The 22,136-nt window shown below is 38.2% G+C and overlaps 1 protein-coding gene across 1 annotated transcript in view; it reads left to right on the forward strand.

The window, feature by feature from the left end:
- LOC135232908 (metabotropic glutamate receptor 1-like) overlaps positions 1 to 22,136 on the forward strand; it is a 244,269-nt gene that overhangs the window by 87,049 nt on the left and 135,084 nt on the right. Inside the window, exons 3-4 of the mRNA XM_064294909.1 lie at positions 10,129 to 10,322; positions 11,636 to 12,604. Coding sequence (XP_064150979.1) covers positions 10,129 to 10,322; positions 11,636 to 12,604 — 1,163 coding nt within the window. The remainder of the gene's footprint in view (positions 1 to 10,128; positions 10,323 to 11,635; positions 12,605 to 22,136) is intronic.

A 22,136-nucleotide genomic window follows, 5' to 3' on the forward strand; every position in this document is an offset into this window, starting at 1 on the left:
ACTATTTTATTACATAGGAAAAATAGGAACACTCCCTAATTCATTCTGTGAAGCCAGTATAATCCTGATACCAAAGCCAGGCGTAGATACCACAAAAAAGAAAATTACAGACCAATGTCCCTCATGAACATAAACAGAAAAATTCTCAACGAAATTTTCCCAGCAGAATATGCCAGCATATCAAACAAATAATACACCATGATCAGGTGGGATTCATACCAGGAATGCAAGGGTGGTTCAACATTAGAAAATCAATCAACATAATTCACCACACAAATAAAACAAAAGACAGGAATCACATGATCATTTCAATGCAGAAAAGGTATTTGATAAAATTCAACACTCTTTTCCTGATAAAAACTCTCAGCAAAATAGGAGTAGAAGGGAAATCCCTCAACATAAATAAGAGAATATATGCAAAACCATCATCCAACATTATTCTCAATGAAGAGAGATTGAAAGCATTCCCCCTGAGGGCGGGAATGAGACAAGGATGTCCATTATCACCACTCTTATTAAATATTGCACTGGAAGTCCTAGCCAGAGCAATAAGGCAAGAAAGGGAAATAAAAGTTATCCAAAGTGGTAAGGAAGAAATGAAAGTAACCTATTTGGAGATGACAAAATCCTGTATATAGAAAATCGCAGAGATTCCACAAGGAAGTCACTGGAACTTATAGAAGGATTCAGCAAAGTGACAGGGTACAGGATCAACATACAAAAATCAGCTGAGTTCCTCTACGCCGACAAGGAGAACCTGCAAAGGAAATCAAGAAAACAGTAAAGTTTACAATAGCCTCCAAAAGGTTAAAATATCTAGGAGTAAGTCTAACCAGGGATGTGAAAGACTTATACAAGTAAAACTACAAAACACTACTGCCAGAAACCAGAAGAGACCTACATAAATGGAAAAACATTTCATGCTCATGGATTAGAAGACCTAACTGTGAAAATGTCAATACTACCCATAGTGATCTATAGATATAATGCAACTCCGATCCATATCCCAACAATATTCTTTAACGAAATGGAAAAACTAATCTCCAACTTTATATGGAAAGGAAAGAGGCCCCGAATAGCTAAAGGAATATTAAAGAACAAAGTAGGAGGCCTCACACTTCCCAATCTCAGTACTTACTGTACAGCCACAGTAATGAAAACAGCCTGGTACTGATACAATGACAGACACATAGACCAGTGGAACAGAATTGAGAGCCCAGAAGTAAATCCATCCATCTGGGGACAGCTGATCTTGAACAAAGGGTCAAAATCCATCCAACGGGGAAAAGACAGTCTCTTTAATAAATGGTGCTGGCAAAACTGGATTTCCATTTGAAGAAAAATGAAACAGGATCCATACATCATACCACACATAAAACTAACTCAAAATGGATCACAGACCTAAGTGTTAAAGCTAAAACTATAAAATTTCTGGAAGCTAACATAGGGACAAAGCTAAGGTCCCTAATTTTTGGCACAAATATACTGTCATACATAACTAAAAATGCATGATCAACAGAAGATAAACTAGGTAACTGGTACCTCCTAAAAATTATATATTTATGCTCATCAAAAGACTTTACCAAATGAGTCAAAAGAGAACCTACTGACTAGGAAATTTTTTTTTGTAACAACATATCTGACAAGAGTCTAATCTCTAAAATATATAGAAAACTTGAACAACTCAATAACAAAAAGACAATCCAATCAAAAAATGGGCAAAGGACATGAACAAACACTTCACCAAAGAGGACATTCAGGCAGCTAACAAACACTAAGGAGATGCTTGTGATCGTTAGCCATTAGAGAAATGCAAATCAAAACTACAGTGGGATACCATCTCACCCTTGCAAAAATGGCATTGATCACAAAAACAGAAAACAAGTGCTGGCGAGGTTGTAGGGTGATTGGAAATCTTATACACTGCTGGTGGGATTGTAAAATGGTAAAGCCACTATGGAAAATGATATGGCACTTCCTCAAAGAGCTAGAAATGGAAATACCTTATGATCTAACAAATCCCACTCCTAAGTATATATCCTAGAGATATAAGAGCAGTGACACAAATAGACATATGCATACCCATAGTCATTGCAGCATTATTCACAATAGCAAAAAGATGGAAACAACCTAAGTCCCCATCAATGGATGAATGGATAAACAAATTGTGGTGCATATATACAATGAAATACTACACAATGATAAATAATAATAATGACTCCACAAATCATGGAGGACATTATTCTGGATGAAATAAGTCAAACACGAAAGAACAAATATTGCATGATACCACTTCTATAAAAAGTCAGGAACAGGTATACACACAGAAAGCAATGTTCTTTGTGGGTTACCAGGGATAGGAGGAGGAAGAAGGGAAAATCACTTACTAGATAGTTGACACATGATAGTTCTGGTAATGGGAAAGGCAATACACAATATGGGGGAAGTCAGCACAACCTGACTAAGGTAAATGAAGACAATGAGTGGTGTGTGAGAATAAATGACAACTACACTAAATACTATAACATATACAATCTTGCAACAACAGTAATAACAAAAATATGTGAGCGGTTACACAGGTAGGTATGTATGCTATATGAGTGTGGGAAGGCATATGGGAATACCCACAATTGTATTTATAGGTATAATTGTGGGCATATGTATATACATGTTTGTATGTGCTGGATATATATTCATATATACAATAAAACACATAGGGGCACAGTTAAGGGTACTTCCTAGACATTGTCCAAACACCTCATGGAATTGATTTACAGGCAGTCCCTGGGTTCCAAACGTCTGACTTAGGTACAACCCATAGTTATGAACCAACCTCCATAAAGTCTATTATATTAAAAATTCGAGGTACAGACAATGGTTTATAATAACAAATTGGTGCTACTCTGCGATGTGCATCAGAACATTATTATCACTATTATTAGGTTAAAGATGTTTTAGTGTATCTGGAAGTGTTTCCTTAATGTTTTTTTAATGCATAGAAAGGTACACTATATACTAAGACGAACATTTGACTAGCTGATATGAACCACACCTAACTGTTCCAACATACGAACAAATTCAACTTAAAGACAGGCTTAAGAATGGAACTCATTCAGAATCTGGGGACTGCCTTACTGGGTTTGAAGGCTCAGGACCATAGTCTTTTGGGATAGCTAAGTCAATTGGCCTAACTTAGTTCGTATAGATTATGTTCTACATCCTAGTTTGGTGAGTAGCATCTGAGGTTTTAAAAGCTTGTGAATGGCCATCTAAGATACAACTATTGGTCTCTTCTCATCTGGAGCACAGGAGAGTGAAGGAAAGCAAAGACTCAAGGAAGAAATTAGTCCACAGGACTAATGCCCCATGGGAACCACAGCCTCTTCTAGCCTGAGGCCTGAAGAACTAGAAGGTGCCCAGCTACCATTACTGACTGCTTTGATCAGGGACACAATAGAAGGTACCGGTTAGAATGGGAGAAAAATATAGAACAAAACTCAAATTCATAAAAAAGACCAGACTTACTGGACTGATAGAGACTAGAGGAACCTCCAAGACTATTGCCCTAAGAAACCATTTTAACCTGGAACTGAAGCCAGTTCTAGAGGTCACCTTTCAGCCAAATAATAAGTTGGCCCATGAAATAAACAGTAACCCCTGTGAGGAATGTGCTCCTGAACAATCAGCTATACAAGACCAAACAGGCAACATTTTCACAAAAGCAAAGATGAGAAAGAAGGCAAGGAGGGGCAGGGATAATGGATGGATAGAAATGGGGCAGGTGGGGTGGAAATGTGAGAGTGCTGACACATTGAGGGGATTGCCACCAATGTCATGGAACAATTTGTGTTTGAATTGTTGAATGGGAATCTAATTTTCTGTGTAAACTTTTACCTAAAACATAATAAAATATTAAAAAAAAATAATGCATTGAAGTTCTGAAATCAGTTTCATAAATGTTCTAAAAATATGTTTTAGAGTATTTATGACAACATAGTTGGAATAAGTCATTATTTTGAAAGTGACCACAACAATTATGGATAAGCTCAGCTAAAATGCAAATTAAAAAAAATCGATGTTATTACTTTACAGTGTCATCATAAGCACATTTTTTCATGACTTCTTTCAGAACTGGAAGCTTTCATGGATAAGCTGAATTTGAAGTGAATTTTAAAGATGGGTAAATATGTAGAAAAGAAGTGAAAGATGGGCTTATTTGTGTTGTGGAATAAGAGGTATATGAGTTGAGGTGTGAGAAGATGCTAGGCTTTTTTGGTTTAAAAAAGTATGAGTGGGAGAATGGAATGAAACTTTATAAGGGGACACATCAGAATTTCCTAGGGAGCTTTCAAAAATATGCTTTCATCATTCTGATAACCCCTTGTACATATTTGTTTCTGGGCTCTCCACTCTGGTGTGTTCCCAACTTTGTCTTAGGAATAGGAAGGGTCAGATGTAAATAGTTCCTTAGGTCGTTCTGTTGTGTTTCCATAAATCCCCACTCCAGTTAATAGACTGGGTGCCAGGCTAAGGAATTTAGACTTTATTCTGTTGGCAACTGGGATCTATTGTAGGTTTTGAGCTATGGAATTAAAAGGATAAAGGCCGTGCTTTAGGTAAATCAGTATCACTCTGGTATGCTGGAAGAACAGCCATATTGTAGATGTTCTGTTACAATGAACCATGTGTACAATATATTGCTGTTAAAACAAACATAATATTTTAATTTGTTGTAGATGTGAAACCATGGCAAGATAAAGCCTTTTCTAATGAAGGCTTTTACTGTATCTGAAAATCTAGATACATTTCTTGCTTAATTGTTCAAAAGTTGGCTGTGAGACTGTGCAAGTAGGTTACGGCCTTTATTAGAACTGTTATAAAAGATGACTATTTTAAGCAAATAGAACAATCACCTGTTATGCTTATGCCCTCAACAGATGAAAGGCCCAAAGGAAAGGAATTCAGGTTTATTTTCTTTATCACATATTTTTTTTGAGAAGAGATAACATCAGTTCAGAGCTTAAGGAAAACTGAAAATAAGTAATATTCATTTCATATGGTCAGTTTTTATTACACTCGACTTGTGAGTTTGGCATAAAGGTGGTGTGATGAGGCACTGCCCTTAACTGGTTCTTTGAGATCAGGCAAAGAACAGATTCTAAGCACCTCAATTTTCCCATCTTCAGGACTAGGATAATATGCCTGATTTCCTCATCTCTTATGATAGTTCTAAGAATATTTCACACATTGCATTGGGCAAATCTGCTGCAAAGGATCTCTTTAAACTGTTGAAAAGCAAAGATGTCGTCTTGAAGACTAAGGTACACCTGACCCAAGCCATGGTATTTTCATTCGCATCATATCCATGTGAAAGCTGGTTAATGAATAAGGAAGACCGAAGAACTGATGCCTTTGAATTGTGTTGGTGAGGAATATTGAATATACCATGGACTCCCAAAAGAATGAACAAATCTGTCTTGGAAGAAATGCAACCAGAATGCTCCTTAGAAGCAAAGATGGCGAGACTGCGTCTTACATACTTTGGACATGTTGTCAGGAGGGATCAGTCCCTGGAGAAGAACATCATGCTCGGTAAAGTACAGGGTCAGCGAAAAAGCGGAAGACCCTCAACAAGACGGATTGACACAGGGACTGCAACAATGGGCTCAAGCATAACATCGCTTGTGAGCATGGCACAGAACTGGGCACTGTTTCATTTTTTGGTACATAGGGTTGCTATGAGTCGGAACTGACTTGATGGCACCTAACAACAACAAGAATCTTTTCAAATGGCGTTCTCAAGTCATATAGTCACAACATCGGATAAAAATTAGCTTACTTTTATGTATTACCTTCTTTTTTATCTTTATAGAATGTCTTTCTTTTGCTAAAAATTAACACATGCAGTACAGCAATGGAAATGGCATCTTCAGATTTGGAACAGTTTCAGTAGTTCACGTATATAATAAAGTTTGAAGAGTAACTATGGCTGTAAATGGTTTAATGCTAATTAAGCTAGCTACTTGCACTTGAGAAATAGTTGCAAAATAATTAGCCTCCCTACATTATATGCAGAATAAATTAGAAAAAAATTGTAAACTACTTGGCTTTAATCTTCTTAGAGAAAGGCATTAACACAAGATGATGTTTTTAGCATTCAGGGAAAATGTAGTCATTCATTTATTTAAGAAATATTTGAGCTCCTATCATGTACTAGACATGGTTTTAGATAATGGGGATACAGCAGGGAATAAACAGACAATAATTGTGGCCCTTGTTGTGCTTCCAGAATAACTGTGTTTGCCTTATTCTCTCCAATTGTGTTTTAATATTTTAAAAAGTGAGTATTTGGACAGTTGTGGCAGAACAGTATGTGCCCAAATGTGTGTTTTTCCAGTCATCTGCATGAGTCCATAGATCCATTGATGATTTTTAATCACTTATGGGAGATGATGTTTTTTGGACTTGTCTGTGCACGTATAATCATAGCTTAATTAATAAGACCAATAGAACAGTAGAATATAAATTAAGTTTGGCTCCTTTTAAAAAAATATTTTGTTCCCTTTGTTGATCTATAATTTTTGTAAAAATCTTCTAAATTTCCAAAAGCAAAAGGTTTTCTTTTCTGATTTATATTGTCTTTGGTTCAGAGCATGAGGACCCATGAAGACATGGCAATTTCCTTCTGATTTGAGTGATGTAGATAGCCAAATTTGATAAATAAACTGAAAAATCTCATTGGGGATTGAATTATCTTGCTGAATCCATGAATTAAATATAAGAATATGAGAAATGTCATACTATATTAAATCAATTGTCCATGGAGCATGGTATTTTATGGAAAAGCATGGTATTTACTCTCCATGACATTGATCTACCTTGAACATTTGTTATATTCCCTTAGTAATACATTACATATCAATTTACCACAAATCAGTTTTCTACAAAGATCTTCTCTGATCTCATTTCTATTTTCAGTTAGTTCTGTCTCTTCAGTAATGAAGTTATTACCTCTTGTGTATATTTCACTTCCATATTCGCATGACTGTGTAAAATTTACTTTTCAAAATACCCACAAGATTACACTGTAATTTGGAATACACGCTTAACCTATTTCTTTGATCATATTCTTTCTCACTTCTTACTTTTATCATTTGAGAAAACTGATTTCACGTGGAGAACTTTACATTCTCTCATTCTTTTCAAATCTGGACCCCTTCCTCTATGACGTCCTATCCCGTAGAGAGCAATGGGAATTGTTCACGCGTTCCTAAGGAGAGCCGTTTCAGTTTTGTTTATGAGTAATATTTGTTTTATTACCATATGAGGACAATGAGTACCCTGTTTTTGTCCGTATTGTACAGCAGCACATTTAATCACTGTTTTGAGATAACGTTTTGGTTATTACTTTGTTTGCTCTCCACTACATTTTGTATTAAATAGACTTACCCTCAAAAATCCTGATAAAACTTTTTACCCTGCTACACATTACATCTATCACCCATCTGTCGGCTTGTCGTACTGTGGTGGCCTACATGTTGCTATGTTTCTGGAAGCTATGCCACCAGTATTTCAAATACTAGTAGGGCCACCCATAGTGGACAGGTTTCAGTGGAGTTTCCAGACTTAGGCAGACTAGGAGGAAAGACCTGGTAATCTCCTTCTGAAAATTAACCAGTGAAATTCCTACGGATCACAACAGAATATTGTCTGATGTAGTGCTGGAAGATGAGCCCCTTAGATTGGAATGCACTCAAAATGCACAGTGGGCACAACAATGGACTGGAGCATACCAACAATCATAAAGATGGTACAGGACTGGATAGTGTTTCATTCTGTTGTATATGGGGTTGCCATGAGTTGGAACCAACTTGATGGCAACTGACAATAACAACAACAGATCACATACTGAGTGTAATATTCTACCCTACAAGCACTGAATAAATAATCATACTGATAGTACTTTTGAACTATTGTACCTTTAGTATTCTTTTAACTCTTATACTCTAATACATTAATTTGTATATAATGCATTCACTTAGCAGTTCTCTTCAGTCCCATCAATAAAACCATTCCTTAGATGTCTGCACATGTATTATACCCTACTTCCCTTGGTAAAGTCTTCATTTCTACAGAGAGATAGTATATTTGGGTGATTTTGTCTTCTCCTTTCTTCACTTCTTCTTGCCTTATTTTTGCCCTTGTGCCTTCTAAACCATGTTCTTAAGTAATTATCAATAAATTAAGTTGATAGTTTAATATTGATAAATGTGAAATTAATTTTTATTCTGTCTAAAATGTAATTTATACATACACATAAATCTAGTAAGTTATAAGCTCCAAGTTCATCTTCCTTAAAATGATTTGTTCCAGCCACCTGAATATGTAGTTTTTGCTCCAACTGTGAAACAAATTTGAGAACAAATTAATCTGAACATTTATTCCTTCTGTAGCAGAGTTTTTCCTAAACTATATCAATGTGATATACTAAAAAAAATTCACTTTTCAGAAACAAATATTGAAGCTAAATGTGGACTTCAGAGACATCACTTTTTTTTAATCCTGCAAGTCATAATTAATGGTTTTTTATATATATGTAGAAATTTTTGCACATACACTATATCTGTGAAATAGTCCAGGAAAATCATGTTTAGGGCTTATTTTACTAGAACAGCATTTTATAAATTGCAATTTAAATGAATATTAGAGGAAATGAGATAGTACGGGACACTGTGAATACCTATGGTATGCCTTTCTTACAATAGACATCTTTCTAGGGTGCAAGCAATGAACCATTTTGCCCTATGTGTAGAGACAGGAACTTAACTACTTGTTCCATATAGTGCTAGAAGAAGAGCCCCCTAGTTTGGCAGGCACTACACAACAACTGAAACAATGAACTCAAATGTACCAACAATCATGAAGATGGCGCAAGACTTGGCAGTGTTTCATTCTGTTAGACATACAGTTGCCATGAGTTGGAGCTCACTGGATGGCAACTAACAACAACAACAAAAGCATGTTTGCCTTCAGAACTGAGCTCTAAAGAGTCTAAAGAGTGTGTACCTGTGCCTTATTTGTGGAAACATTTTTTTTTTTAATTCTGTACTCCTTATGTTGTTCAAGAGAAGTCCAGAAACATCTGATACTTGGGAATAAAGACCAGAACCAGAAGAGAAAGTTTTTGTTCTTGAAGGAGGCATTGCTTTCTATCCTAAATTTCATAGGACATACTGAAGAGTACTTAGAACTGCCTACTGTGGTTTGCCCATCTGCCTGGCACGCTACTATTCCATGGTAGAGTGGCATGAGCAAGATAATTTTAAAGGGACCCACATAAGCTAATTGCTCTGTGGGTGACACAAATAGAAAGGTTTGAACAAGAGTGGAAAAGCACACTGGCCCTTTTCCTTCCCCTCTGAAGAGTTCCCAGAAGGATGTGAGTGAACTTGCACTTTTCACGCAGTAAGAAGCAGCACCATAGACCTATGGGGAGGATGATGGCAGCTGGGAAGAAATATGGCTAAGTGTTTTTCACTCCAGTGTTTTCATGTGACCTGACTCTCATTCTCAATTTAGTTATATCTTGACCTGGAAAATGCAGCCAAGGTTTGCTTCCCTTCATTTGGCTTACCTTGATTCAACATGAGCAAGCCCCTCCTTCCCCCACTCCCACCCCAGGTAGCCTCTTCCCCATGTCCCTTGCAACCTCATACAAGAGCCTTTCTCTAGATGTCTGTACACGAATTTACACTTTGCCTCCCTCGGGAGGGGTTTTACTTGCAGAGAGATGAAATGTATTCCGGTTCCTGAGATATATACGAATAACCACCACCAAAAGCAGCCTACGTGGCTCCCTCTTGTTTCACCAGCTCTGATTATTCCTATACCCGGCAGTTTACGAATCCTTCAGTGGTAAAGGAATTAACATCCCCCTTTTCTCCCTAGCCTTTTCATCCTCCCCTCTTCATCAAACGACTGGTTTTTATGCATGAGATAATAGACAAGACTCGGGTGACCTGTTTTTCCCCTCCCCCCTCCCTCCTTTTTTCCTTGCGGTAAAATAGTGCTGAAGAAAGAGGGCACTAGTGTACAGCCCAGATCGCATCCTTGCACCGTCTGGATTAGAGCGGAGGCGCCTGAGAAGCGAGCGCGGCCGCGGTCCCCTGGCCCCGGGACCAGAGCGCTGTCTACCCCGACTAAGGTATGTCTCAAATCCATATCCTCCAAACAGACCCAGGTGAGCGAACACCTCTCCGCGGTGAAACCTATCCACCGCGGCAGACACAGTCCTAATCTGTCGGATTTCCTTCCTGGTCCAGGTATATCCTCGCTTATTTATTTCTTTTAGCCCTGCATCCCTGGGAAGCGTCGGGACCCATGGGTGCCTTCGTTGTCTTCCTCCTTTTGCTTCCTTTCTCTCCCCTTCTCTCCCTCCCTCCAGCTCCTGAAGCCCGTTTCTTGTGTGACTCTCACCTTGAGGAGACGGGGATCTGGGGAGGGAAGAGAGAGGGAGCCAACTTCAGCCCCGCAGGCTGCTGAGATTTGGCACCTCTGCCCCCAGAGCAGTTGGGTTTGAATATACCTGCTGGAGCACAGGCTGTGAGGCTGAGAGAAGACAGTGAGGGTGGAGGGTGGTGCGTGTGTGTGTGGTGTGTAAAAAACGAGGGGGTGGGTGGTGAAAGAGCAGCGGGTGTAGGGGTAATGCAATTCACTGTGGTCCACGCGTCCCTTCCAGGCCCTGTGGTGGAATGTCTGGGTGATGGACCGGCACTGTCCAGGGTTCTGAAAGCGGCAGCACTGAGGCTGCCGCTGCATGAGCAACCCCGAAGCTCCGCTACATTCCCTTTCTGTCGACTATGCAAAGCCAAAAGGTCCCGATTTAGGCGAGTACAGGAGCCCCCCCCCCCCCATACCTTCCGTCTATCTCCAGGGGGCGGGGGTAACTTACCTTATCTGTACCCCTTCTCCCTGAACATCTACAGTAAGCCTGACTTTTTAGGGGGGAAAACATACCAAACTCCGGCATAAAACACTTTATCAGGCGTTGCCTTAGTAACTAATATGGATTTTTCTCAAGCTGGCAAATTTATATTTACTACTTGTATTGCATATTAGGGTCTCTTCAACCTCTCAAAGTTAAAATAATAGGTACACCCCTCGCTCGCTTTCAATCTTAAAGTAGCGCTTCCACCTTTATTTTGGAAGAGTTTCAATTTTTTCTTCAGGGAAAAGTTGATCTTTTCTAATCCAGAAAGTTCTCTTAGGTTGAAGTACCTAGCTCCTCCCCTCCGCTCCCTATCCCCTTTCCCCAAGTCAGTAAACAAGGTAGGTATTTGGGGGCCGGAGGAGACTCTGAGCTAGAGGAGGGAGCTGGTAGGCGGTCGTGCGCGGCCTCGGACCCTGAGGGCTCCGGGAGCAGGACACCCCCTTTCCGCAGTGACCGAAGGTGCCTCCCAAGCTGCACTTCCAGCGTTATCAGGATGTGATGAGATGCAATGGAGTGGGAAAGTATTTACTGACCCTAGAGTTTTGACACAGTTCCTCTGATAACGGGGCGTTTATTTTCTACCCGTTTTGTCGACAGCATCCAGCTCACCGCTGCAACCACGACGTCCATTGTATCTTTGATCAGTTTACCTAGATGCAGTGGTGAAGAAAGGGGACTCAAATTCCCCTCAAAACGCCTCCAGGGCCTGGGGGCGGTCGTGGAGGACCAGGAGGACGAGGCGGAGGGGAAGAGGCGGTAGGGGAGGCAGCGAAGGCGGAGGACCAGCAGTGCTGGCGAGGGGGACCGAGCCGAGAGAAGGAAGCGTCGGACGTTTCCGTGGTGCGCGCCCACCGCGAGCAGGCGGAACCATCGTGGGAACACGGCAGGCGGGTGTGCACCGCGTCCTGGGCACAATGGTCGGGCTCCTCTGGGTTTTCTTCCCAGCGATCTTCTTGGAGATGTCCCTTCTCCCCAAAAGCCCCGGCAGGAGATTGTTGCTGGCGGGAGCCTCGTCTCAGCGCTCGGTGGCCAGAATGGACGGAGATGTCATCATCGGGGCCCTCTTCTCCGTCCACCACCAGCCTCCCGCCGAGAAGGTGCCGGAGAGGAAGTGTGGGGAGATCAGGGAGCAGTATGGCATCCAGAGGGTGGAGGCCATGTTCCACACATTGGATAAGATCAACGCGGACCCCGTGCTTCTGCCCAACATCACCCTGGGCAGTGAGATCCGGGACTCCTGCTGGCATTCCTCTGTGGCTCTGGAGCAGAGCATTGAGTTCATCAGGGACTCTTTGATTTCCATGAGAGACGAGAAGGATGGGCTCAACCGGTGCCTGCCTGACGGCCAGCCCCTCCCCCCAGGCAGGACTAAGAAGCCCATTGCGGGCGTGATAGGCCCGGGTTCCAGCTCCGTGGCCATTCAAGTGCAGAACCTGCTTCAGCTCTTCGACATCCCCCAGATCGCTTACTCCGCTACAAGCATCGACCTGAGCGACAAAACTTTGTACAAATACTTCCTGAGGGTTGTCCCTTCTGACACTTTGCAGGCAAGGGCGATGCTTGACATAGTGAAGCGTTACAATTGGACCTATGTCTCCGCAGTCCACACGGAAGGTAGGCATTGCATTTGGGAAAGAAAGGTACTCAGAGAGCCAGGGCATTGCATGATGGGCGCTTTGGATCATAGTATTGTCCTATTTCTTTCCAGCACTGTGGGGAACTGACTTTACCTTCTCAGTACGCGCCCACCAAGCATTGCCTTTTATCCTCATTCTATAATTATAGTGTAGGATAACTGTATCCCATGGTGTTTCTGGAGATAGTAGGAGCTGAAAAGATACCAAACTCTCCACAGGAAGTGCCCAACTGCAGTTTTTAGGTTTATATGATTGTTTACTCTCTGGTTCTGAGATTGCATTTGGAAGGTTTACTCAATCCAGGTGTTATACTATCCTTAAGTGATTGGCTATGGTTTTCCAAGTTTAAGGGAATAACCCAATATGAGAGATTAGAAAAATCATTATCCACAATTTGGACTTGAAAGGTTTATCTTGTGTTGAACAGCCGAAGGTGTTTCTTTGTCCTCATGTAGCCCCTCTTACACATCCAAAACTTACCTGTGAGTCTAGCATGAATCTCCCTCTGCCATCTCCCTCAGTATATCAGGAACTTATACTTTAAATTCTGTGGTACCTTAGATAGAAAGGAAAAACCTGTAATATAAACTGCTTATTTTTTTTCTCCCTAGTACATATTCTGGGTTTTTAGCACATATATTAAAATTTGTTCAGGTGCCCTTACTATTCCAACAATTATTTTATGGGAGATAGCACTGATAACCTCTTGCATTTGAGTTTTGGTTTCTGGTCTTTTTCTTCTAACACAATGACTTTGCTCATTAGAATTTAAAGTTAGACTAATTATAAACAACTAATGAAAGAGTAGTAGAGGTAGGTTTAAAATGGACTTCTAAAATGAAATAGATTTACCCGAGGTTAACAGCTTTAATTTTTATAGAGACTTATAGATCTGAATTCTCAAAAAATTTCTTATATGAAGATTTTCTTTGCTCTTCAGTTTACCTTTTATAGATTTTTGGATTATATGCAACTTTTGAGGTCGTCTACTCTTAATTCCCTCATTATGAAGAAACTGAGGCTTGGGCTATAAATTAATGTCTGAAACAATTTACCTGGGTATGATGACACATGGAAGAGAATCTTGAGGGTATTGTTTGCTTCATTCATATTTCTTAAAATCAAATTATTGAAAGAAAAGCCATGGGTATGGCTCCATGTTCTTACAGCTTTTACACAATTTTCAGTTACTGGTGTGAGCCCTAATTACAGAAATTCAGGAGCATTCTTAATGAAATAGTGACATGGTTATTGTTAGTGAAAACTGATGGTTTGTAAAGGGAGTAGAGATTTCAGATGAAACAAACAAAAGTAATGTAAAACTCTACGTTATAATTTCACACTTTGCTTTTGAAAGAAACTTTCCTTGAAATCTGTGACATCTGATAACTGACTCATGTTTCTGAATCTAGATTTTTAAAAGGGAGCCACATACCACTTTTTCAACAATTTATTGCCTTTTTAAGTATACAAATTTAAGTTCACATGTTAATTCCTTACATTTTAATGTTTAATGCTAACTTCCTATCTTTAATGTTTAATATAGTTTTTTCTAGTGCTTAGATGAAGAGCTTGAAAACACAAGGTACAAAGGTGCTAAGGTATCAGCACTGGAGAGCTCTTTCTAAGAGGGAATGGCAACAGCTTGAGTGAATGTACTTTATTTAAATATTTAATAATTCTTCCTCCATTGAGGTAGGTAATTGATTATTGATATTAGGAGATTAAATTCTTCTTTCAGGATAATATTTCATTTTTTATGCAGTGGCTTTTCCCCCATATTTCATTATAAGATTATTTTATTTTGGGGAGGAGGAGGATGGTGGAAAAACTTTGAATTATCAATCTGTTTTCCAGTTGCATCACTTTGCCAAAAAAAAAAAAAGTTGCCAATAGCAGTATGTTTCTTGACAACTAGAATTATGTTTTTGGAAAATTAATTTGATGTGTGTTTGCGAATTCTGTTAAGGCGGTGCGCATATTAAAATTTCATCCGCACATTAGTTTGGGTTACTTTGTTTCCTTCCTGCCTTCTAACTAGTGTTGTGTGGCGGAGAGTATGTCCTCAGACTGTTACCTTAATTGATCGCAGACTGGATTGTGTTCATAGACTCGCATCACAGCTAACTTTGGTGTTTATTTTATTGCCAAGAGCTTACACCATTTGCCTTTCTATTTATGTATGATATCTTATTTCTTCTCAAAGCAAATTTGTTTCTTCTCTTATTTGACACAGCAGTTGTGGAAACTAAAATGCTTAAAAATTTAATCTGCAAGGAAATATAACAGCCTCCTTTATATGAGCTTCGACTGAAAATTCATTTTTCCTAAGGTTCTGCCCTCCGCTTCTGAGGGACCATGGTGTGCTGGCCTGCAGGCACTTTCTTGGATCAGTTAGTAATGTTCCTGCCTTCAGATTGATGGGGTTACCTACTGGTGACAGTCCCTGTCAAAAAGCAGCTAAGACCACATAGCAGTGTTGTCTCTGCCATCTGGGCACAATTCAGCAAGGAATCCAGTTTGTCTCAGTGTTGGCAATTTGGAACTAAGAAATTCTGGGACCTCTAAATGACCTTCACCTCTCCTTTCCAAATCAGCCATTCCCTAGTCAGTATTTCATCACCATTTTTTCCATTGAGAAGTTAACCTAGTATAGTTAACATCAAAAGAACTAAGTCACTAGACAAGTGTACCTTGCTTGATTTCTATGATTAATTTTTGATCGTTTTCTAAAATCATATACGTGGCATCTTATTTTTTCAATGTCCCAATTGTTATGTTCTTTTAGTATTTCATTTTATTGTGAAGTTAATCTTGGAAATAACTTTTTATTTCTTTTGTAACCAGTTCGAATTTAGTTGTTATATCCGTTTCTATCCTTTCCAATCTTCTGCCACATCGTTTGTGCCATACTTGTCCTCTGGCCATGACAGCTGTCAGTCTCTTTGACATAAAAGAGAATCTTTGCACATGCAGTTACCTGCAGTAGACTCTCCCAAAATTTTTAGTGATTGGTTCCTGAGGGAAATGTTGAAACAGCAAGAGATGGGTACTGAAGCAATAGGGCCTCATCAACAAATGAAATTCAGATACACTTTGGAGCAAGCTGCTCACCTGGAATGTGTGTCTTTAAATATGCTAAGCATAGAACACAAAAATAACCTTCTTCTGAGAAGATTATCTCAGCCAAGGACACCATATTCCACCGTTTTGATAAAATGCAGATTCTCTATCACAAAGCAAATTTATCATTTTAAAAGCTTGTAGAAGACAGTACTTAAAAATAATTCTAGTTGACTAAATTTGAAGCACTAAACTTATTCAATAAAGAATTCTCTTTAAGGTAGTAGCTTTAATTTTTTTTTTTTTGATTGGACTAATTTTCTTTTATTTAATTAAGCCCTTCTCTCTTAGTGTTTTGTCTTGGGTAGTCAGAAAGGTATTGCTATGATATCAGGTTTAGTGATGCTCCTTTCCTTCTGAAAATATACACGTCAAGATGGCCTTTAGTTTGCAGTTAGGTTTTCATTGATAGTGTAATTTTTTTTCTTTTGCTTACATTTTATATGAGTTTGATCTTTTTGAGTTTCTTTAAAAAATCTGATCTTTTACTTTTTAGAAACTTTTTTCTATTTGATATGAAACTTTCTTTAAGTATCTAATGCTGTCAAAGGCAAAAACCCTAAATCATAAATACATAAGTTAACTATTACTTAAAAAAAAATGCTAATGTAATTACGAATAAGAATTTTATTTGTGGTAACTATTATATTTCATATCTGTGCATCAGTAACTTTCTCTGTACCTTTCTTATTTTGATTTCAACTTATTCACATCAAGTTACCTTTGTAAATTGCTCTATGTTAGCATAAAATAGGGGACAGGTGTATCCTGAAAGATTATTAGGCCGCCCAATTAAGGATGCTTAAGCCACCACTATTAATGTGCATGCTGAGAAGTGGTTCACATATGCTCTAATTTTTCTAGTATGATATTAGGGTTTTTAATTAGAGTGGGTGAATATAGGAGTTATGAGCAAAGGCATAATACTACCTGAGTTTTAGTCCGTTCTTCCTTAGAGTGACCTGAAACTGACTCCCTGAAGTTTCCATGGATCCTACATTGACTACTGGGAGTCATCCCAAACAATTGAAATTCCTCCCCTTCCACAGGACATTTGTCTTCAATGAATCCTCTTTCTTTCTATACTTTACTAGTTCCTTATCCATGTATTCTAGTTTCTATTTTCCTCACCATTATAGATGACTAAAATAGATCAATTAATACCCCCAAAGTCTTTTGTAAAATAAGTGCTGCTGTTAAGGAACATCTCCCTCATTTTATGCTTAAACAGTTCTTTTTTTTTAAATATAAAATTATTAGCTTAAGCTTACTTTCTAACTTATCAGTCAGTTCTGAGATTTTGATTATTCAACTCATCTTAGCATTCCACCTTTGTGTCCCAAGGATTTGATTATATACCTTAAAACTGAATAAGAGAGGTTCAAGTGTAAAGTCCTATTGCCCATCACCAGCAAACTCCTTCTTGGGTGACTTTGATGTTCATTCCTCCTGTTATGAATTCCCTTGAAGTCTGCTTTTCCACTGCATACTGTACCATCCTATAGCTATATAAACTGATAAATGTCAGTAGTGTAAATAAAAAGTTATCAAAACAGATATTGAACTCTAATTGAAAATTTACTACATTAAAAAACTGTATATAAGAAATTGAAAACTTTAGTCTTAGTTATTAAGTAGTTTAGACTCTAAACAGAGTGCAGTTTGAACATATGTAAAAGATATAAAAATAAGTAAAAACCAATCATTACAGAATAGACATTTACAAATATGAGTTTATAAAACATGTTTAGGGAACACACAAGAAAATATTGGTGGGATATAATTAGATGGAGGATAACTTATATCAAAAGGGAATTTTGATTAGTATTTTTTGGGGGGAGTATATAGCATTTGTTAAAATTAATAGCAGTTGTAACAGTACCCCCATGGAATAAAAACAAGCAGGTCTGCTTGGCTGGAGTGGAAAGTTTGAGCCAGGAACTAATAATAAAGACAGCAACTCAAATGTGGGTTCAGATATTCTAGGATTCCATGACTTTATAGACATGAAGGACAAGTAATGGAGAATACTGAAGCATGTGCCAAGACTTTTGGTTTCAAAAAAGAGAAGTCTAAGCAGAGGTTTTCATGATTCAATGAAAATTAGAAAAAAATGAATTCTTATGGAAATGTGTAAGAGAGATCCATTGAACAGGAAAGGAAAAAACTAAAACTAACCATAAAAAGTTAGTTATTACAGAATTCTAGGAGTTAGGCTATTAAAGATAGTTGGGAAGAACTAAAAGCTACTCTAAAGGAATACTTTATGGAAGAATTAGATGTAGTGAAGAGTTAGAAACAAAGAGAAGTTCTGTAATCCTAGAGAACCAGGAGAATTTTGGTGTAATTAGCAGTCCATTGGTGAGTAGATTTCAAAACCATGGTTTTTATGGTTTTAACAGCAAGAGCTTAGATTTACTTACGTTAAATTTGACGTGCACATTGGCCAAAAGCGTTAGAGAACATCTGCATCCCTAGTGCCTAGAACAGTGCCTGGCAACAAATGAATATACATTGAATTGGTAATGAGAGAAACAGAGTTTCAAATGTATGTTTGGCTTATATCCACAACTGAGAGTCAGTTGAAGCCATTCAAATAGGTAAGCTCTTTGAAGAGTAAATCTAGAAGACAAAAAAATTAGACCTGTGGCATATACATTATTACTAAGAGTGTGTGAGTGAACAGAAGAAAAGCTAGGGATAGTTATGAGGTACTTAGTGATTTAAAAAAAAAAAAATGTTCACTTCCAAGTACAACCTTGATTATCCAGAACTTTTATAGTTGCATGACCTGAATACCTGGGAGCTGGCCATTTTAAGCCATAACCTTTTACATCTTAAATATTTTACAAGACAGTCTTTGCAAAATGTTTTTCATTGTTCCCTGTCTTCTTTTAAAGTGAGTGCTGAATAATAGACACTTTTTTGAATATACAAAGTAACCATCATTAATATCAATTGTTATGTTGTATTTATATTGTGATACAATGATAATCTTGAAGTCTATTGAAAAATATAATGCCATTCATTCCTATCAAAAATGGCCCCAAATTGTCAAAGTTTTGAGTTTTTATCTTTGTTTTTTTCCCCTTATATTGGCTAGACTTACTAAACCCATTTTCTAAGTTATTTACTCAGTATTTAGTGAACACCTACAATGTGCAAAGGACTAAGGTGAAGTACAAAGATGAAAAAAACAGACATCTTTATTATTTTGAGAAAGCTTGAACTTTTCCTGATTTCCCTGCCATACCATCAATCACTCTGTGACTATCTTTGCCTCGGAGCAAATTTTATAAGGAGCTGGGTCTGAATAGGGCAAGTGGTGGGTCAGCTTCTATTTTATGTTTGTGGCTTGGTAGTTGCCATTACTCTTCAGTCACTAATAATTTTCTCCTAGTGATCTATGGAGCTAATATAGACAATGATTTTATGGATTCTTAATAACTTGCTGGGCAATGACTAGAGTGGTGTCTTCGGAAAGGAATTTGCCAGGAGTCGTCTTTTCAGCATGCCCTGTAGTAAGACCACAGACAGCTGAGAAACCTCAATCAAGGGCAGAATACTTTACTGAGCACTTAACAATCACTGAAAATAGCTACAGGACAAGCTATCCTGATGTTAGGTTGCAAGCACCATCTCAGTAGGAGAGAGTTGTCCGTTTTCAGAAAAGCTGTAGTTGAAAACCAGAGCCAGACTTTTATGGCGGCTATATATAAAACCTTGCCAAAACAATGTGTGAGTTATCACTAGATTGTAAATTTATGTAGAAATAATTATGTACTCTCTATGCGCAATCTCTAAGTTCTACTTGTTTTTCATACTAATTGTTATCAGTGAATGTCTGCAATATTTTTAATCTCAGCTTACATGAAAAACTACAGTTCTTATTTTCTTAAGTTTTACAAGAAGTTTTATTTACTTAAGGTTAATGTTTTTATGAAGATAATTTATTGGCTCAAGCAGAAACTTGGTGTTCATAAATCTTGACTTGTCAATGTTAGGATTATCTATTTCAGTCACTTCATGTCTAACAAATTGAAGATTCAAAACAATGATCTAACTGATTCAGCTAAAAACCTTAATTGGCAATTGGAGCACAAGATTTTGGGGAGCAGAAGTTCTTTGATTACCGAGGAACTTATTTTGATGTCTAATGAAGAAATGACCATTTATTCATTAATAAACATAAGTGTTAGACACTGTCGTGGTGCTAGGAACACATCATATATTAAAATAACAATAATAAGGAGAACAATGATTATTATTGTTGTCCTCAATGTTCCTATAATCTGGTGGAAGAGACACAGAAATATGTAGGTACTTATTGTTGTTGCGTGCCATTGAGTCAATTTCAACTCATAACAACCGTATAAGATGGAGTAGAACTGCCCCATAAGATTTTCTTGGCTGTAGTCTTTACAGAAGCAGGCTGCCATATCTTTTACCGGAGGAGCGAGTGGCAGGTGGGCTCGAACTGCCGACCTTTCGTTTAGCAGTCTGACACTTAACCAGGATGCCACCAGGGCTCCCTTAGGTAGTTATATTGTTGTTAGGTGCTGTCGAGTCAGTTATGACTCATAGTAACCCTAATCATTGCTATGCTTGAACCCATCATTGCAACCATTGTGTCAATCCATTTCGTTGAAGGTCTCCCTCTTTTTCAGTGAATAAGCAAATTTAATCACTGCATGACCTCTTTTTATAAATGCACTAACAACAATGGGAAATACAGAATGTACATTACAGTTTCATTTATAAAATGGGAATGATAATCACTACCATATTATTTACCTCACAGCAGAGCCTCAGAGAACAAGGAGATAGTGCACATAACTAGGTTTTAGTTGCCTTTGTTAAACTGCCACAAAAGACAAATGCTTAAGGTATTAGCCCTTCTCAGCTCACAGATATGGAACAATTGGAAAAAAAAAAAAAAATCAGTTAATCAGGTGTAGATTCCTGACCCTAAAATCTAGTAACATAAGATGAAGGTGAAATTCATGGTTAAGATGAAGTGCTGTGTCTGCTATGGATTTTAATAAAATTTCTCAAGTTAAAAATGAGAAAACAAAAGACCAGAGAAATAAAATGACTTGCCTAAGGCCATAAAATTTGTTAGTGGCAAAACCATTTCTAATTCAGCTTTGTGTTAGATACTTAACCAAAGCTTTTTATCGCATTGCTAAAAGTGAATAGATAAAGTTTGAAGATGACTTTGACTGTAATTAGAGCACAAAATTATGGTAAAACATAACGCCAATGAGTTTGGGGTCATGGATTTAAATTTCTTGGAGCCGTTAGAATGAATCTCAGACTCCATTCTTGACCCCAGACTTTGGCATTTGTGCCTCTGGTTACGGGAGAGAATGTGAAAGTCAGGGTGGGTGAAATGTCACAAATTCACACCCATTACTGACCAAACAGCTCACGGTGTTTGTCCTCCTCACACTGAGTCAGAAGCAGCATCTCCCTAGGGTAAGATCGATACTTTCCTACATGTGGGAGAGGCAGCTCAGCATCATAATGCTAAAAAATGTAATTAATGATTTCCCCCGGGAAGTCCATGCAACTGTGGTTTTATCGTATAGGTTTGGGTGTCCTCCACCCTCCTGCATCACCGTTCCATGTGAGGGTCATATAATCCAGCTCTGTTATGCTCACCCCAACTTTGCTACAGTCATTTAGCAGTTTCCAGGAAATTCTTCTTCCGTCACTGCTCATAATCTTCCTCTCAGTTTCAGCTCTTTCCAAACTTTTGGGTGATTTGAACATTCATGTGTGTGACCGGTAGGATATCTTTCCTCATAGTTCATTGATCTCAACTTGGTGTCCTTCACCATCACAGCAACAACTCTCTCACCCTGACCAAAGTGTGACAACTTGACATTGCCAATAGATTCTAGCTCTGAAATATTAAACTCCAGAAAACCTCTGAAGAATAAAAGCCTCTTCTCTTTTTCAACTTCCCTTACTCCCAACTCACCTGCAAAGTCGGCATCAAACCATATTCTCACCTGATATGTTTCTTACCTGGATCTGAGCAACTCTACTTATGTATTTGTGTTTGTTACCATCTTGTAAATGATCTCCTTTCTCAGAGAAAATAAACTTTCAACTCAAAGTGATTACTCCACATGAAGCTCTATTTGAGGAGATTATAAATTAGTCATTTTATTCCAGCCCCTTCAATGCAGGTAAATAAAGACAAGAAAAGAATGTTTTTATTTATTTGTTTTATTAATGAAAAAAGAAAGGATTTCTTCGCTATGAGGGCTATGGTCAAGAGTAAGTGATCACATTTGCTCAAGAATCATTATAGTGCCATCTATAGAACAAGTAACCAAAGGTGGTATGGAGTGGACTAAGATGAGCAAATTGTAGAG

Source organism: Loxodonta africana, chromosome 1, assembly GCF_030014295.1.
Source record: "Loxodonta africana isolate mLoxAfr1 chromosome 1, mLoxAfr1.hap2, whole genome shotgun sequence".
Classification (NCBI taxonomy): Eukaryota; Metazoa; Chordata; class Mammalia; order Proboscidea; family Elephantidae; genus Loxodonta; species Loxodonta africana.